The 13,668-nt window shown below is 30.8% G+C and overlaps 1 protein-coding gene across 2 annotated transcripts in view; it reads left to right on the top strand.

Moving 5' to 3' along the window:
- LOC111708690 (vascular endothelial growth factor receptor 1) overlaps window positions 1–11,001 on the top strand; it is a 29,639-nt gene extending 18,638 nt beyond the window's left edge. For both annotated transcript variants that reach the window (XM_023482137.1, XM_023482136.1), the window contains 7 exons: window positions 2,426–2,513; window positions 3,076–3,189; window positions 3,553–3,661; window positions 5,805–5,916; window positions 8,147–8,204; window positions 10,512–10,652; window positions 10,861–11,001. In XM_023482137.1, the coding sequence (XP_023337905.1) occupies window positions 2,426–2,513; window positions 3,076–3,189; window positions 3,553–3,661; window positions 5,805–5,916; window positions 8,147–8,204; window positions 10,512–10,652; window positions 10,861–10,950 (712 nt within the window). In that variant the 3' untranslated portion in view covers window positions 10,951–11,001. The remainder of the gene's footprint in view (window positions 1–2,425; window positions 2,514–3,075; window positions 3,190–3,552; window positions 3,662–5,804; window positions 5,917–8,146; window positions 8,205–10,511; window positions 10,653–10,860) is intronic.
- The last annotated feature ends 2,667 nt before the right edge of the window (window positions 11,002–13,668 follow it).

Genomic DNA, 13,668 nt, shown 5'->3' with positions numbered 1-13,668 from the left:
AAAAATATAGTTTTTAGATCTGTAGCTTTAGTCACAAAAAAGTTACGGGCTATTTTAGATTTTTTTTCACAAACCGGACTTTTTTTCCGCCCTGTACCCTACCCTATAAATTAAAAAAGGATTTTTTTTTATCAAAAAATCCTTTAAATTACAATTCATTAAAAGTCACAAAGTTTTACGGTGATAGTGTCAAAAATGAGAGTGCTACGCCAAAAAACTACAGGGGGGGCGGGCCGCCAAAAACACCCCCCCCCCAGCCTGTTCATAAATTGTCATTTATCACTGTCATTTTACAAATTTCGACCATTGTCTCGATATTCTTTATAGCAATGATATTTAAAGAAACTGTCTAATCGTTTTAAACTTAAATTTTCTGAAACTTCTATTCTTATAACAAGATGGCGTTGATTAAAGATATTTTAAAGAGTCATATTTTGTACAAAATAAGGTTTACACTATCAGGTTGCATAGATATAGGGGTTAGAAAATTTGAGTTGCAGTCGAATAAGCAGATCCTTTACTTTGAAAATATTTTTCTACATATACAATACTGATGTTCAATTGTACAATCTTTAACTACATACACAATACTGTTCAATTGTACAATATTTGTCTACATAAACAATACTGTTCAACTGTACAATATTTTACTACATATACAATACTGTTCAATTGTACAATATTTTTCTACATAAACAATACTGTTCAATTGTACAATATTTTTCTACATATACAATACTGTTCAATTGTACAATATTTTACTACATATACAATACTGTTCAATTGTACAATATTTTTCTACATAAACAATACTGTTCAATGGTACAATATTTTTCTACATATACAATACTGTTCAATTGTACAATATAAAAAGAAAGAACTAATGACAGTAGAGCAAGATGAGTAATTGGAATTTAATCATAGAAATGCTAAGTTTCGAGAACACTCCTCTGCTAGCTTTCTACACTTCATTTATTAAACAAATAAGTAAAAGAATTATGTTTTAATTAAAAACCACCATTTATTGATAATTGCCAGTAGAAAAATTTAAAAATTTAAAAATATTGTTTGTTATAGTTTCATGTAGTTAAAAAAATCCTTGATCATTTTTTGCTAAAATATTTACTGCATATAAATTTATAATGCCTCACCTCCCTCCCACAAATTAACCCTACCTGGTCCCGGCCCCTTTCAAAAACTTTTGACGCCCGATCAAATGAGAACTTCCGTCCGCCCGCCCCCCCCACCCCTTGGCAATAGTTGCGCCTTTCACTAACATTTCATTTTACTATACAGTGAAACCCTTAATAACGAATACATCGGAAGAATTTATCAATTGTCGTCTTGACATTTTTTCAATGAGTTTTATACTATATTACGTAAATTTCAGTATTTGCGAAAATAAATAAATAGCCATGAATATGCGGGAACGGTTTTAAAGAGCTCCATATAATCATTTAATTAAAAAACTAAATATCTGCAACATTCCATTATCAGAAAGTGAAGAATACGACATTTGATGAATTCTTTCGATGTATTCGTTATTAAGGGTTTCACTGTACGATATTGTTTTAATTTCATTAAGCATGAAGCCGTATAGTCCATGTTATAATCTTTGAGAATTGTTTTCAATGTGACAGATTAAAAACGTACATTTTTAAAGGATTAACTTTTAGTTTTAATAAGTCTACATTTCATGGATGGACAAAAAGAGCTGTTGAATAAAATTTGCAACCTGAGGCCGAATTTAAAGAATTTGAGCCCCGACTCAAATATGAGACGCGTTTTAAAGATGGTTGGTTCCACTTGAAATTGTGTTTCGAGAGTTGAGCCGGCGCTCAATTGGAACTGTTTTTTGGTGGATCTGCGACGGGATTTAAATTCTGTAAATTCAGCCTCTTATGGTCTAAATCTTGGATATTTTAAACTTTGATAGATATTTTTAGATATCTATAAGGGATCTAAAAAAATTCTAAAAAGAAATTGAGTTTTTCAAATTTTCTAATCCCTATACCTTTGCACCGTGATGGAGTAAACCTTTGCTACTTAGATTATTTGAGCTAACAGAATTCATATACTTCATACGACATTGTGCTGAAAAAATATAAAATCTAAATGTCCCAGTTTGTGTCAATGACCCATTTCTCTATATAATTATTAGAAAATCAGAGATTGAGGAGAATAATATTTTCATTTCCTTAAAGGGGGGTTTTCACACACATTTCCTTAAAGGGGGGTTTTCACACACATTTCCTTAAAGGGGGGTTTTCACACACATTTCCTTAAAGGGGGGTTTTCACACACATTCTTTTAAATTGTAAATCTGTAAAGCGGCCTTTTCTGAAATGTCCCAACACATTTGTGTAATATTACCTTTCATTCCAAATGTAAAAAAAGCATTTTGATTGAATTTAATTTTGTTTAGGTCCCGAAACAACAGTGTAATGTATGCCCATGCAGGGAGTACTACAAGTCTATCCTGTCAGATATTTAAGGATGTGCAGCACGGAGTGGTAATCATTTTTTACATTTTTGAAAACAAGTTTTGACATGTTTTTTTTACAATTTTTCTATTTTTTCAAATTAGAATTGTAGATTATTTAAGTTTTGTCAAGTTTTTCAAAATTGTGATTTTTTTTCTGATGTCGTGTTTTCTTTTGCCATTAAAAAATAAAAAACTGCGATTCCATTTCTTTATCACTTTTGTTTAATGATATTTGAAGATAGTCGGTGCCTGGAAATCCAATAATATTTGCTGGGGAATTGTTCTAAGAAAGTAGAAAAGATTGAATGGAAAGAAAAGGCTAGACCCAGAATATAAACAATCTTTCCATGCTAATAGTATTCTTCAAGATCATTATTCATGGAATATATTTTGCACTTTAGACCTGCATATAGATTTACTTGTTCAAGAATGTATACCATTGTGAGCTCTTATATCTATCGGAAAACTACTGATTGCTATTAAATCTACAGTTTGCTATTAAAGAAAAAAGTTTACACATTTGTGAAGTCGTCTACAAAAACCTGTTCCATGATTTCTTGAAAAAAACTTAAAAAGAGAAATTAATTTAGATAACCTGGGGTTTACTGGCTCAGGAAGGACAACCCTATACTCTTCTTACAGTTGGAGACTCCTCCTACATTGATAACTTAAGATTCTCAATTGAAAAACCTATTCGACATGACGTAAGTAGATTATAATCAACATAGTTTGGGAACATTATTCAGATTTCAATATATTTGCTCAACTCTTTTAAAATGTTAATATCGCGATGGCATTCTATAAAGACATAGTTCTGAAAACTAAAACCACAAAAATACACCAATGAATGCCAGAACACATCCCCCCACTCCCACTCCCCATCACCGTGATATGTTTGAGAGACCAACTAACAGACAGATATAAATATAAATAAGAATAAATGATTGAATATCAAGAAAAGAGAAAATCTTACACTGCAAATAATGTTATCATTACTGTCTATAATACATAAATTCGGAGTTATATAACTTCCTTTATATTAAAGGTTTTTAAAGATTTTTTTTTAGCAATGGAATCTCCTTATTAAACCTGTGGAGATAGAAGACAGTGGAACATATGAATGTCAAGCAACCACTCATCCACCCCAATCCATCATGGTCAAGCTAATTGTACTAGGTCAGTATAAAGTCAGTATATTGTCAAGCTAGATTCACTAAGTCAGTATATTGTCAAGCTAGGTATACTAGGTCAGTATTTTGTCAAGCTAGGTGTACTAAGTCAGTATATTGTCGTAATGGGTGTACTAGGTCATTATATTGTAAAGCTAGGTGTACTAGGTCAGTATATTGTCAAGCTAGGTGTACTTGGTCAGTATATTGTCAAGCTAGGTATACTAGGTCAATATTTTGTCAAGCTAGGTGTACTAAGTCAGTATATTGTCGTAATGGGTGTACTAGGTCATTATATTGTAAAGCTAGGTGTACTAGGTCAGTATATTGTCAAACTATAGGTGTACTAGGTCAGTATATTGTCAAGCTAGATTCACTAAGTCAATATATTGTCAAGCTAGGTATACTAGGTCAGTATTTTGTCAAGCTAGGTTTACTAAGTCAGTATATTGTTGTAATGGGTGTACTATGTCATTACATTGTAAAGCTAGGTGTACTAGGTCAGTATTTTGTCAAGTTAGGTGTACTAGGTCAGTTTATTGTCAAACTATAGGTGTACTAGGTCAGTATTTTGTCAAGTTAGGTGTACTAGGTCAGTATATTTCCAGGTTAGGTTAACTAGGTCAGTATATTGTCAAGCTAGGTGTACTAGGTCAGTATTTTGTCAAGCTAGGTGTACTAGGTCATTATTTTGTCAAGCTATGTGTACTAGGTCAGTATATTGTCAATCTAGGTGTACTAGATCATTACATTGTCAAGCTAGGTGTACTAGGCCAGTATATTATCAAGCTAGGTGTACTAGGTAAGTAATTTGTCAAGCTAGGTGTAATTGGTCAGTATATTGTCAAGCTAGGTGTACTAGGTCAGTAATTTGTCAAGCTACGTGTACTTGGTCAGTAATTTGTCAAGCTATGTGTACTAGGCCAGTATATTGTCAAGCTAGATGTACTAGGTCAGTAATTTGTCAAGCTAGGCGTACTTGGTCAGTATACTGTCAAGCTAGGTGTACTAGGTCAGTATATTTTCATGCTAGGTGTACTAGGTCAGTATATTGACAAGCTAGGTGTACTAGGTCAGTATATTTTCAAGCTTGGTGTACTAGGTCAGTATATTGTCAAGCTAGGTGTACTAGGTCATCATATTGTCACAGGTTAGGTTAACTAGGTCAGTATATTGTCAAGCTAGGTGTACTAGGTCAGTATATTGTCAAGCTAGGTGTACTAGGTCATCATATTGTCAGGCTAGGTGTACTAGGTCAGTATATTGTCAAGCTAGGTGTTCTAGGTCATTATATTGTCAAGCTAGGTGTACTAGGTCAGTATATTGTCATGCTAGGTGTACTAGGTCAGTATATTGTCAAGCTAGGTGTACTAGGTCAGTATATTGTCAAGCTAGATGTACGAGGTCATTATATTGTCAAGCTAGGTGTACTAGGTCATTATATTGTCAAGCTAGATGTACTAGGTCAGTATATTGTCAAGCTAGGTTTTCTAGAGGTTAGTATATTGTCAAGCTAGGTTTTCTTGAGGTTAGTATATTGTCAAGCTAGATGTTCTATAGGTCAATATATTGTCAAGCTAGGTGTTCTAGAGGTCAATATATTGTCAAGCTAGGTGTTCTAGAGGTCAGTACATTGTCAAGCTAGGTATACTTTTTAAGTCATGATACATTTAGCTTATCCTAATTTCACGGAGTTTCCGAGCTAATTTAAACTTAAAATATGGCGGAAAAATAACAATTTTATCTTTTTTCATAAAATGCGTTTTAGATAATGTGTAAATGTGGTCATTATAAAAGGTTAAAAAATATTTGTTTATTCTACATAATAATTTGTCCATGAATTTCAATAATTGATATCTATACTCAACAACATCAACAAAATATTTAAGCAGTTTTTTTTAAAGATTTTCAAGTTACTTAATAGTTAATATTTAAACTTTAATTAATTTAAACTCTGATTAATTTAAACTCTGATTTTTTAATCTCTTTATATTTGCAACCCAATGACGGTGACCTTAAAAATTTCAAACTATGAATTCTGTGAGATTAAATACTTAAAAATATCTAAGGTTTACATCATTAGGTTGCAAAGGTAGAGTGAGTAGAAAATTTGAGTTTGTGGCATAGACTTATTTCCCAATTATTTACAGAGGCATATGCTGAAATTATTGGAACAAAAGAGAAGGTGTTTAAAAGTGAATCAAACCTTCAGCTAGTCTGTGCTTTACAGAAAGCTACAGCTAAACCTGACTTCATTTTCTGGTAAGTTTTTAGAAAAAGATTGCTTACCTCAAACTTAAATCCTTTTTGACGTGCCCTGGACAGTGGACATAGAAGGGCTTTTCTTGTAGTTGTGTACTGTTATTTAAATATTTGAATTATATCGCATTTTAATCTATGATTCAACAATCTTTGAACTTATTGTATTCTTATACTTTTTTACTTAAAACGTGTCTTTAATATATTTGATCAAATACAGATGGATACATATAGATGTAAGCTATGATAGGTAAAATATTAATATCAATATATAGAATAACATTAAATTATGCTTCCCCCTCCTCCGCCCACATTAATAATATATAGTCGCGGTTGCTTACCGCTCTCGGAGCAGCTTCTGGCGCAGCTCCCGGCTGCACAGTTAGGATGAGCGCTGCATTTAGTTGCCCATGACGTATCCTAAGGGGGAGAAGCGAAACATATTGTTTAGATAGTAAACAAGAAATCCATCTTTAGCTTTGTTCATATCAACATCTCAGCTGAAAGAAGGAACACAAAACTATAACCCCCTGATAGGTATACAAGCCATGCACGATACCAGTTTTTTACTCGGCTGGCTGTGAGGACGATTCCACCTGATAGGGCTTTAAGACTTTCCACTCCCCATTTTGCATAAGTGGTGCAGTTATGGGTTTCCTTAAAATTCTGCTTATTCGGAAAGACTTTAACACTGAGGAAAGCAGGGATCTTCTACTAAAATCCCACATACCCTTCCTCCTCCAAACCTCCTACCTGCTCCACAACTCGATGTCACAAGAACTATTCAGAGAGGACTCAAACATGGAAACAAGAAACCTGAAGAAAAAGAAAATTGAAAAAGCAAAAATTTTAAAAATCTCTGATGATAAGCTTTACAGTATAAATTTTTCCGATGGCGAATGATGACAGAATCAAAGACCAAATAAATTTGATAAATTTATATTATGTAACCAAATAAATTTGATAAATTTATATTATGTAACCAAATAAATTTGATAAAGGAATTGAGCCTTTGGAACAAAATCAAATCTTTAAACCTCAATATCTCCAGAACTCGATGTTGTAAACCTTTGATATTTCAAACTCAGATTATTTGATCTAACAGAATTCATAGTTTGAAATATCTAAGGCCTGCAACAAAGATATAGTGATTAGAAAATCAGAGTTTATTGCAAAGATTCAATTCCTTTATATTATGTAACCAAATAAATTTGATAAATTTATATTATGTAACTAAATAAATTTGATAAATTTATATTATGTAACCAAATAAATTTTATAAATCTATATTATGTAACCAAATAAATTTGATAAAGGAATTGAGTCTTTGGAACAAAATCAAATCTTTAAACCTCAATATCTCCAGAACTTGATGTTGTAAACCTTTGATATTTCAAACTCAGATTATTTGATCTAACAGAATTCATAGTTTGAAATATCTAAGGCCTGCAACATTCGGTTCCAAAGATATAGTGATTAGAAAATCAGAGTTTGTTGCAAAGATTCAATTCCTTTATATTATGTAACCAAATAAATTTGATAAATTTATATTATGTAACCAAATAAATTTGATAAATTTATATTATGTAACTAAATAAATTTGATAAATTTATATTATGTAACCAAATAAATTTCATAAATCTATATTATGTAACCAAATAAATTTGATAAAAAAATGAGCTACAAGGTCACAAAATGGCATCAGTAATGTCGAATGAATTTTACCTTCTCCTTTCGTCTAGTTAATTGTGATATATATCTAATATAAAAGTATCAACAAAACATTTCATGAAAAATCCTTAATTCACAAAATATGCACTTTTCAGTGAATTATCAATCTTGTTAAACCTAACCAATTCTGAGTTATTATTATGACGGCTGATCTAACCAATAAACAAAACATAAACTGCAGTCATGTAAAATTGAACTCCAAAGGAATTGAGTCTTTGCCACAAACTCTGATTTTCTAATCCCTATATCTTTAGAACCCAATGTCGTAAACCTTTGATATTTAAAACTTATATTATTTTATCTAACAAAAGTCATAGTTTGAAATGTCTAAGGTTTACAACGTTGGTATTCAACAATATAGGGATTATAAGATCAGAGTTTGTGACAAAGACTCAATTCCTTTTAAGAGAATTGTAAAAAATTTGAAAATTTGAGTTTGAGCCAAAAAATCACTTTCTTTGTTTAAGAAGAAGCATATTTCAAATATAATTTGTTTGTTTAGGTACCACAATAATAGAATGATCAACTACGATACTGATCGAGGGATTTCAGTTGTAGAGGTAAAAATATATTATTTATTTTATGCATATATTGCATTTGCGAGTGGGAGAGTTTCTAACAGCATATTATTGAAAATATATTTATAATATATCTACCAGTGGTAGAGTTTCTAACAGCATATTATTGAAAATATATATATTATGTATGTACCAGTGGTAGAGTTTATAACAGCATATTATTGAAAATATATATATTATATATATCTATCAGTGGTAGAGTTTCTAACAGCACATTATTGAAAATATATATTATATATCTACCAGTGGTAGAGTTTCTAACAGCATATTATTGAAAATATATATATTATATATCTACCAGTGGTAGAGTTTATAACAGCACATAATTGAAAATATATGTTATATATCTACCAGTGGTAGAGTTTCTAACAGCATATTATTGAAAATATATATATTATATATCTACTAGTGGTATAGTTTATAACAGCACATAATTGAAAATATATATTATATATCTACCAGTGGTAGAGTTTCTAACAGCATATTATTGAAAATATATATATTATGGATGTACCAGTGGTAGAGTTTATAACAGCATATTATTGAAAATATATATATTATTGTTGACACAAATAAAAGAACAAAAGGGATATTTGGTAACTTTATTGAATAATAGCATGAAATAAGAAATAAAAGCAAAGTTTAAAAATATTGACCCTTAATTGGGAGTATCTAAACGGTTGAAAATGAAATAACATTGATTATTAGTGTTGAAAGGAATGGAACAGTTGGAGCTTCATGTTGGTGGAGCAGATCAACAGGAACTGAAACAGCAGGGCTTATCCAACCTAGTAGGCAGTGATCGCGGTTTTATCATGAGGTGGAGCTTCATGTTGTCTCTGGTTTACATGATAAACTGGGAACCCTTTGGGTAAGCACGTCTGCTGCTTACTGAGTATCTGCGCCATCATCATAAAGGAGTTAGTAGTTCCTGATCGGAGGTGTTCACATCTCAACGTTCTAAAGCTAACTGACGCTGTTCTCCACATGAGGAGACACATTTGGAGCGGATATAGTATTATGTATTGTGAATCTTGCGCGGTCAACTTCGCTACACAGTAGTAATCGTCTTCGTGTTTTCTTGAATTTGTTACAATTATGTATGTACCAGTGGTAGAGTTTATAACAGCATATTATTGAAAATATATATATTATATATCTACCAGTGGTAGAGTATCTAACAGCATATTACTGAAAATATATATATTATATATCTACCAGTGGTAGAGTTTATAACAGCATATTATTGAAAATATATATATTACAATCTGCTTGAAATAATGTAGGGATCAATACCAGATGATGAGGCAAAAAGAGACAAAGTAATAACAATATATGATCGACTTTATGCAAAGCTTTTTGTTTCTAGCTAGAATTTTAAAAGAAAAGTGTAAAGTACAAGAAATTTGCGGCGCTTCACAATATTCTTTCTTACGCTGACATTTACCTTTCATCCTTAAAAAAAATACAATTTACCATAATTAGCAGATTTGTGTGTTTCAGTTGTTAAGGCCCATAAATAACAAACTACAAAAAAGGCAAAGGGGTTCGTTTTGACCATTCAAATTGAAATTTAAAGTGTCTAGCGCAGGGACTTGAGACCAAATAATAGAGACTATCAATTATTTTTGATGATTTTTTATTATTTTTTCTAAGTCATAACTACTGGACAGTTTTAATTTTACAGAGACATTGTTTCTCAAATTTGTTTTAATTGATAATACGCATGCAGCTGCAGTTGAGAAAATTGATATTGTAATTGAAATTTTCAATGAACAGCCTAAATTTGGACTAGATAAACAGAAAACTAATTAAACAGTTTTTACTTTAATAATTTTAGATTAAAAGAGGACATCCGGTGTTTGCTAAATTCTGAGCTAACTGATCAATACATTCAAGAGTTTATTTTCCATTAAAGGAACTGAGAGAAGGAAGGAATGAGTCTATTGTATCTGTATGTATCTGTATCTTTATCTGTATCTGTATCTGTATTTGTATCTGCATCTGTATCTGTATCTGTATCTGTATCTGTATCTGTATCTGTATCTGTATCTGTATCTGTATCTGTATCTGTATCTGTATCTGTATCTGTATCTGTATCTGTATCTGTATCTGTATCTGTATCTGTATCTGTATCTGTATCTGTATCTGTATTTATATCTGTATCTGTATCTGTATTCAGGACAGCAATGGATCTACTCTAACTATTAGTTCTGTATCTGTATCTGTATCTGTATCTGTATCTGTATTTATATCTGTATTTATATCTGTATCTGTATCTATGTTCAGGACAGCAATGGATCTACTCTAACTATTAGTTCTGTATCTGTATCACAATCCGGAAACTATACTTGTAAACCAAGTAATATGAAACCTGACTCTGTGGTTGTAACTATCCTAGCTGAGAGCAAATCTGCTAATGCACTTCAGGTAAATATTTATGAATAGCTGAAGGTCAGTAAAGAATTCATGTCTAGGTCAGAACAAAATAAAGGTCTAGACCACAACATGATAAAGGTATCTAGGTCAGATCAGTATAAAGGTCTAGGTCAAAAAGGAATAAAGGCTAAGGTCAGATAATTATAAGGTCAAGGTCAGATCAGTGTAAAGGTCCAGGTTAATTTTGTTGTTGTTTCAGGATAACAAAGTGTCTGGTGTTCTGCGATCATCAATGCATTCATTTCTATGTTTCCTACCTGCTGTTCTTTTCATAGTTTCATCTTTTTAATTTTCGTTTCATCTTTTTAATGTGTCAAAAAAAGGTTGTTTCTTTACATTTTTATAGATGCTGCATCTATTTATCTAATACTCTTGTTTTTAATTAAATTCTTTTTTTAATATTTTTCTTATATAAATTTCTCTTTTCTTTTAAAGGATTTGAGTCTTTGCCATAAACTTTGATTTTCTAATCCCTATTTCTTTACAGCCCAATGTTGTAGACCTTTGATATTTCAAACTATAAATTTTGTTAGATCAAATAATCTAAGTTTGAAATATCAAAAGTTTACACAGCTGGCAAGTTGAAAAGATATTAGGATTTTAAAATTTGGGTTTGTGGCTAAGACTCAGTTCCTTTCTTAAGGCATTGAGTTTTTGCAACAAACTCACATTTTCTAACCCCTATAGCTTCGCAACCTGATGGTGAAAACCTTTGATATTTCAAACTTAGACTATTTGATCTAACAGAATTAATAGTTTAAGATAACAAAAGTCTAGTAGGAGAATGGGTTGCTAAGTTATAGGAATTAGAAAGTCAGAGTTTGTTGCAAATAATCATTTCCTTTGTTAATACTTTATTTTTAGTTTTACAAACAGTACTTTCGATAAAATCTTGTGTAAAAACTTAAAAAAATTTAACCTTAAAAATGTTTATGCTTTATCTATATAAAGTAGGAATAACATTATTTTTAAAAGTTTAAAATATTCCGTGTCGCGCTGTCATTATTTTGAATAGTTTTCATCTTGACAATGTTATGATTTCAGTTCTGATTCCCTCCTGTAATATTGTAAATCTAAATTGTATCATTTTGTTTTAAAAATGGTATGATCTAGTTGAGAAGAAAGACCAAGTTTAACATTTTTAAATCAATATCTAAACTTAAAAAATTTGTGAAACTGTTTAAATGTTAACGTAATTATAACAAACTTAGAAAACTTCAGACAATAAGTAAAAGATAAAATTTAAAATGTTTATTTTATAAAAGCAAACATTTTTGTATAACTACCCCCATCCCCTTATAATCCATTGTTGATTGTTAGACTAAAATTAATTGTATATTTAAGTATGTAAACAAGTTTTTAAATAGAAAACTTTCATTAATAACTTAGATTATTGAGAGAAAAGGGTAAAATATAAATACAGAGAGAAATAAGAGAATGAGGGGGGGGGTAAAGAGATCTCCCCCCCCCCCGGGTAAAGCAAAGGAGATTATAAAAGATTTAATAAAAGAAAAGAAGAAAAGATTAAAGAAAGAAAGTTAAAAAGAAAAGAATAGAATGAAAGGTGAAAGAACGATAGGGAAAATCGCAATTAAGAGAAAATTGGGGATGAGGGGAAGTAATGAAAGTGTAATAGAGGCAACAAAAAACCGGATGGAAGAAAGGGTAAGTCAAAAAGAAAAGATAGTAAGGGGATTGAAGAAAAGGACATTCGAAAAAACTAGAAAAAGAAAGAAGAGGAAAGAAAGAAAGGATGGAAGGGGGAAAGAATGAAGGAATTGTCTAAAAGAAGTGGAAAAAAGAGTAACAAGAAAGGAAGAGGAGGAAGTAAAATGTTGAAAACTGCAAAAGGAAGGTATAATAAGAAAGAGTAAGTCATATGGAATTACTAGTCTTTCGGGGCACTTTGCTGAACTAAATAAGATCGAGGATTTTGTAAAAAAAAAATGTTTCCTGGATTTTCAAAATTAATGAAAATCGAATTTGGTTGAAGGCTCATTTCTACAATTTTTATCATCCATATTGGCCGTTTTCACGTTATTGGATACAAACAGTTACGAACAGACAGAAAGACAGACAAGCAAAGTATTTTTGTAGAAGGAAGAACGTAAGACTAAAAAGAGGTTAAAAAGATAAAGGAAAATTATGAATAAAAGATCAAATGGGAAAGCATATACAAGAAGATTGGGAGGAATACAAAAGTAAAAAACAGAAGGAAGACAAAAAATGTTTTTTTAAATTGCTATTTAGTTTATTTTGTTTATAGATATCAAAACCATGCTTATTCCTAGAGAGATTGTCTGCTTAAAATTTTGTTTAATTTAATTCAGTGGCTTAGAGGATAAAACAAGGGCAGACAGATGAATTATAACAGTTAGAAACCAAAATAAGCGATTTATTTTTAAAAAGATATGTTTCGAGTTTTCAGCTTCCAAATATGCTACTACAAATTAATATTTTTTTACATATTTATTTAAATTTAAAATTTTTAACAATATTCTTTAAATAGTTTATGACAGCAGATGTAGATATATTGAAATTTCTATATTCCTTGTTCTTCTTTTCTTCTTTTTTTCATACATCATAAAATCATATTTTTGGCCAAATTCAAGATCTTATTCATTCTCATTTGTGTATTCTGTTTGTTGAAAAGAAAATTATATCGTAGCTTTATTTTTAAAATTTAGTTTATCAAATTATTCTAAAAGCGGTTTCAAATTTCCCGCATTTCCTAAGATTATATTTCCACACAAATTTTAAACAATGTCTGAATTTAATGCAAACAAGCATGAGAGGAAACGTTTATACTAGGCTATACAGAAAAAAATGAAAAGTATGATTTTTGTAAAAAACAGGTAAATCAAAACTTTTGCAGTAGGGGGTGAGGTGGCTTTTAAGTAAAATAAAAGTCCATATTTTAAGTTCATAGTAAATTAAAGGAAATGAGTTTTTCCCACAAACTAAAAATTATAATCCCTATATCTGTGCAACCCGATGTCGTAGCTAT

The sequence above is a fragment of the Eurytemora carolleeae genome, unplaced genomic scaffold (assembly GCF_000591075.1).
Source record: "Eurytemora carolleeae unplaced genomic scaffold, Eaff_2.0 scaffold900, whole genome shotgun sequence".
NCBI classification, from domain to species: Eukaryota; Metazoa; Arthropoda; class Copepoda; order Calanoida; family Temoridae; genus Eurytemora; species Eurytemora carolleeae.
This window is presented reverse-complemented; position numbering and strand designations above follow the sequence as displayed.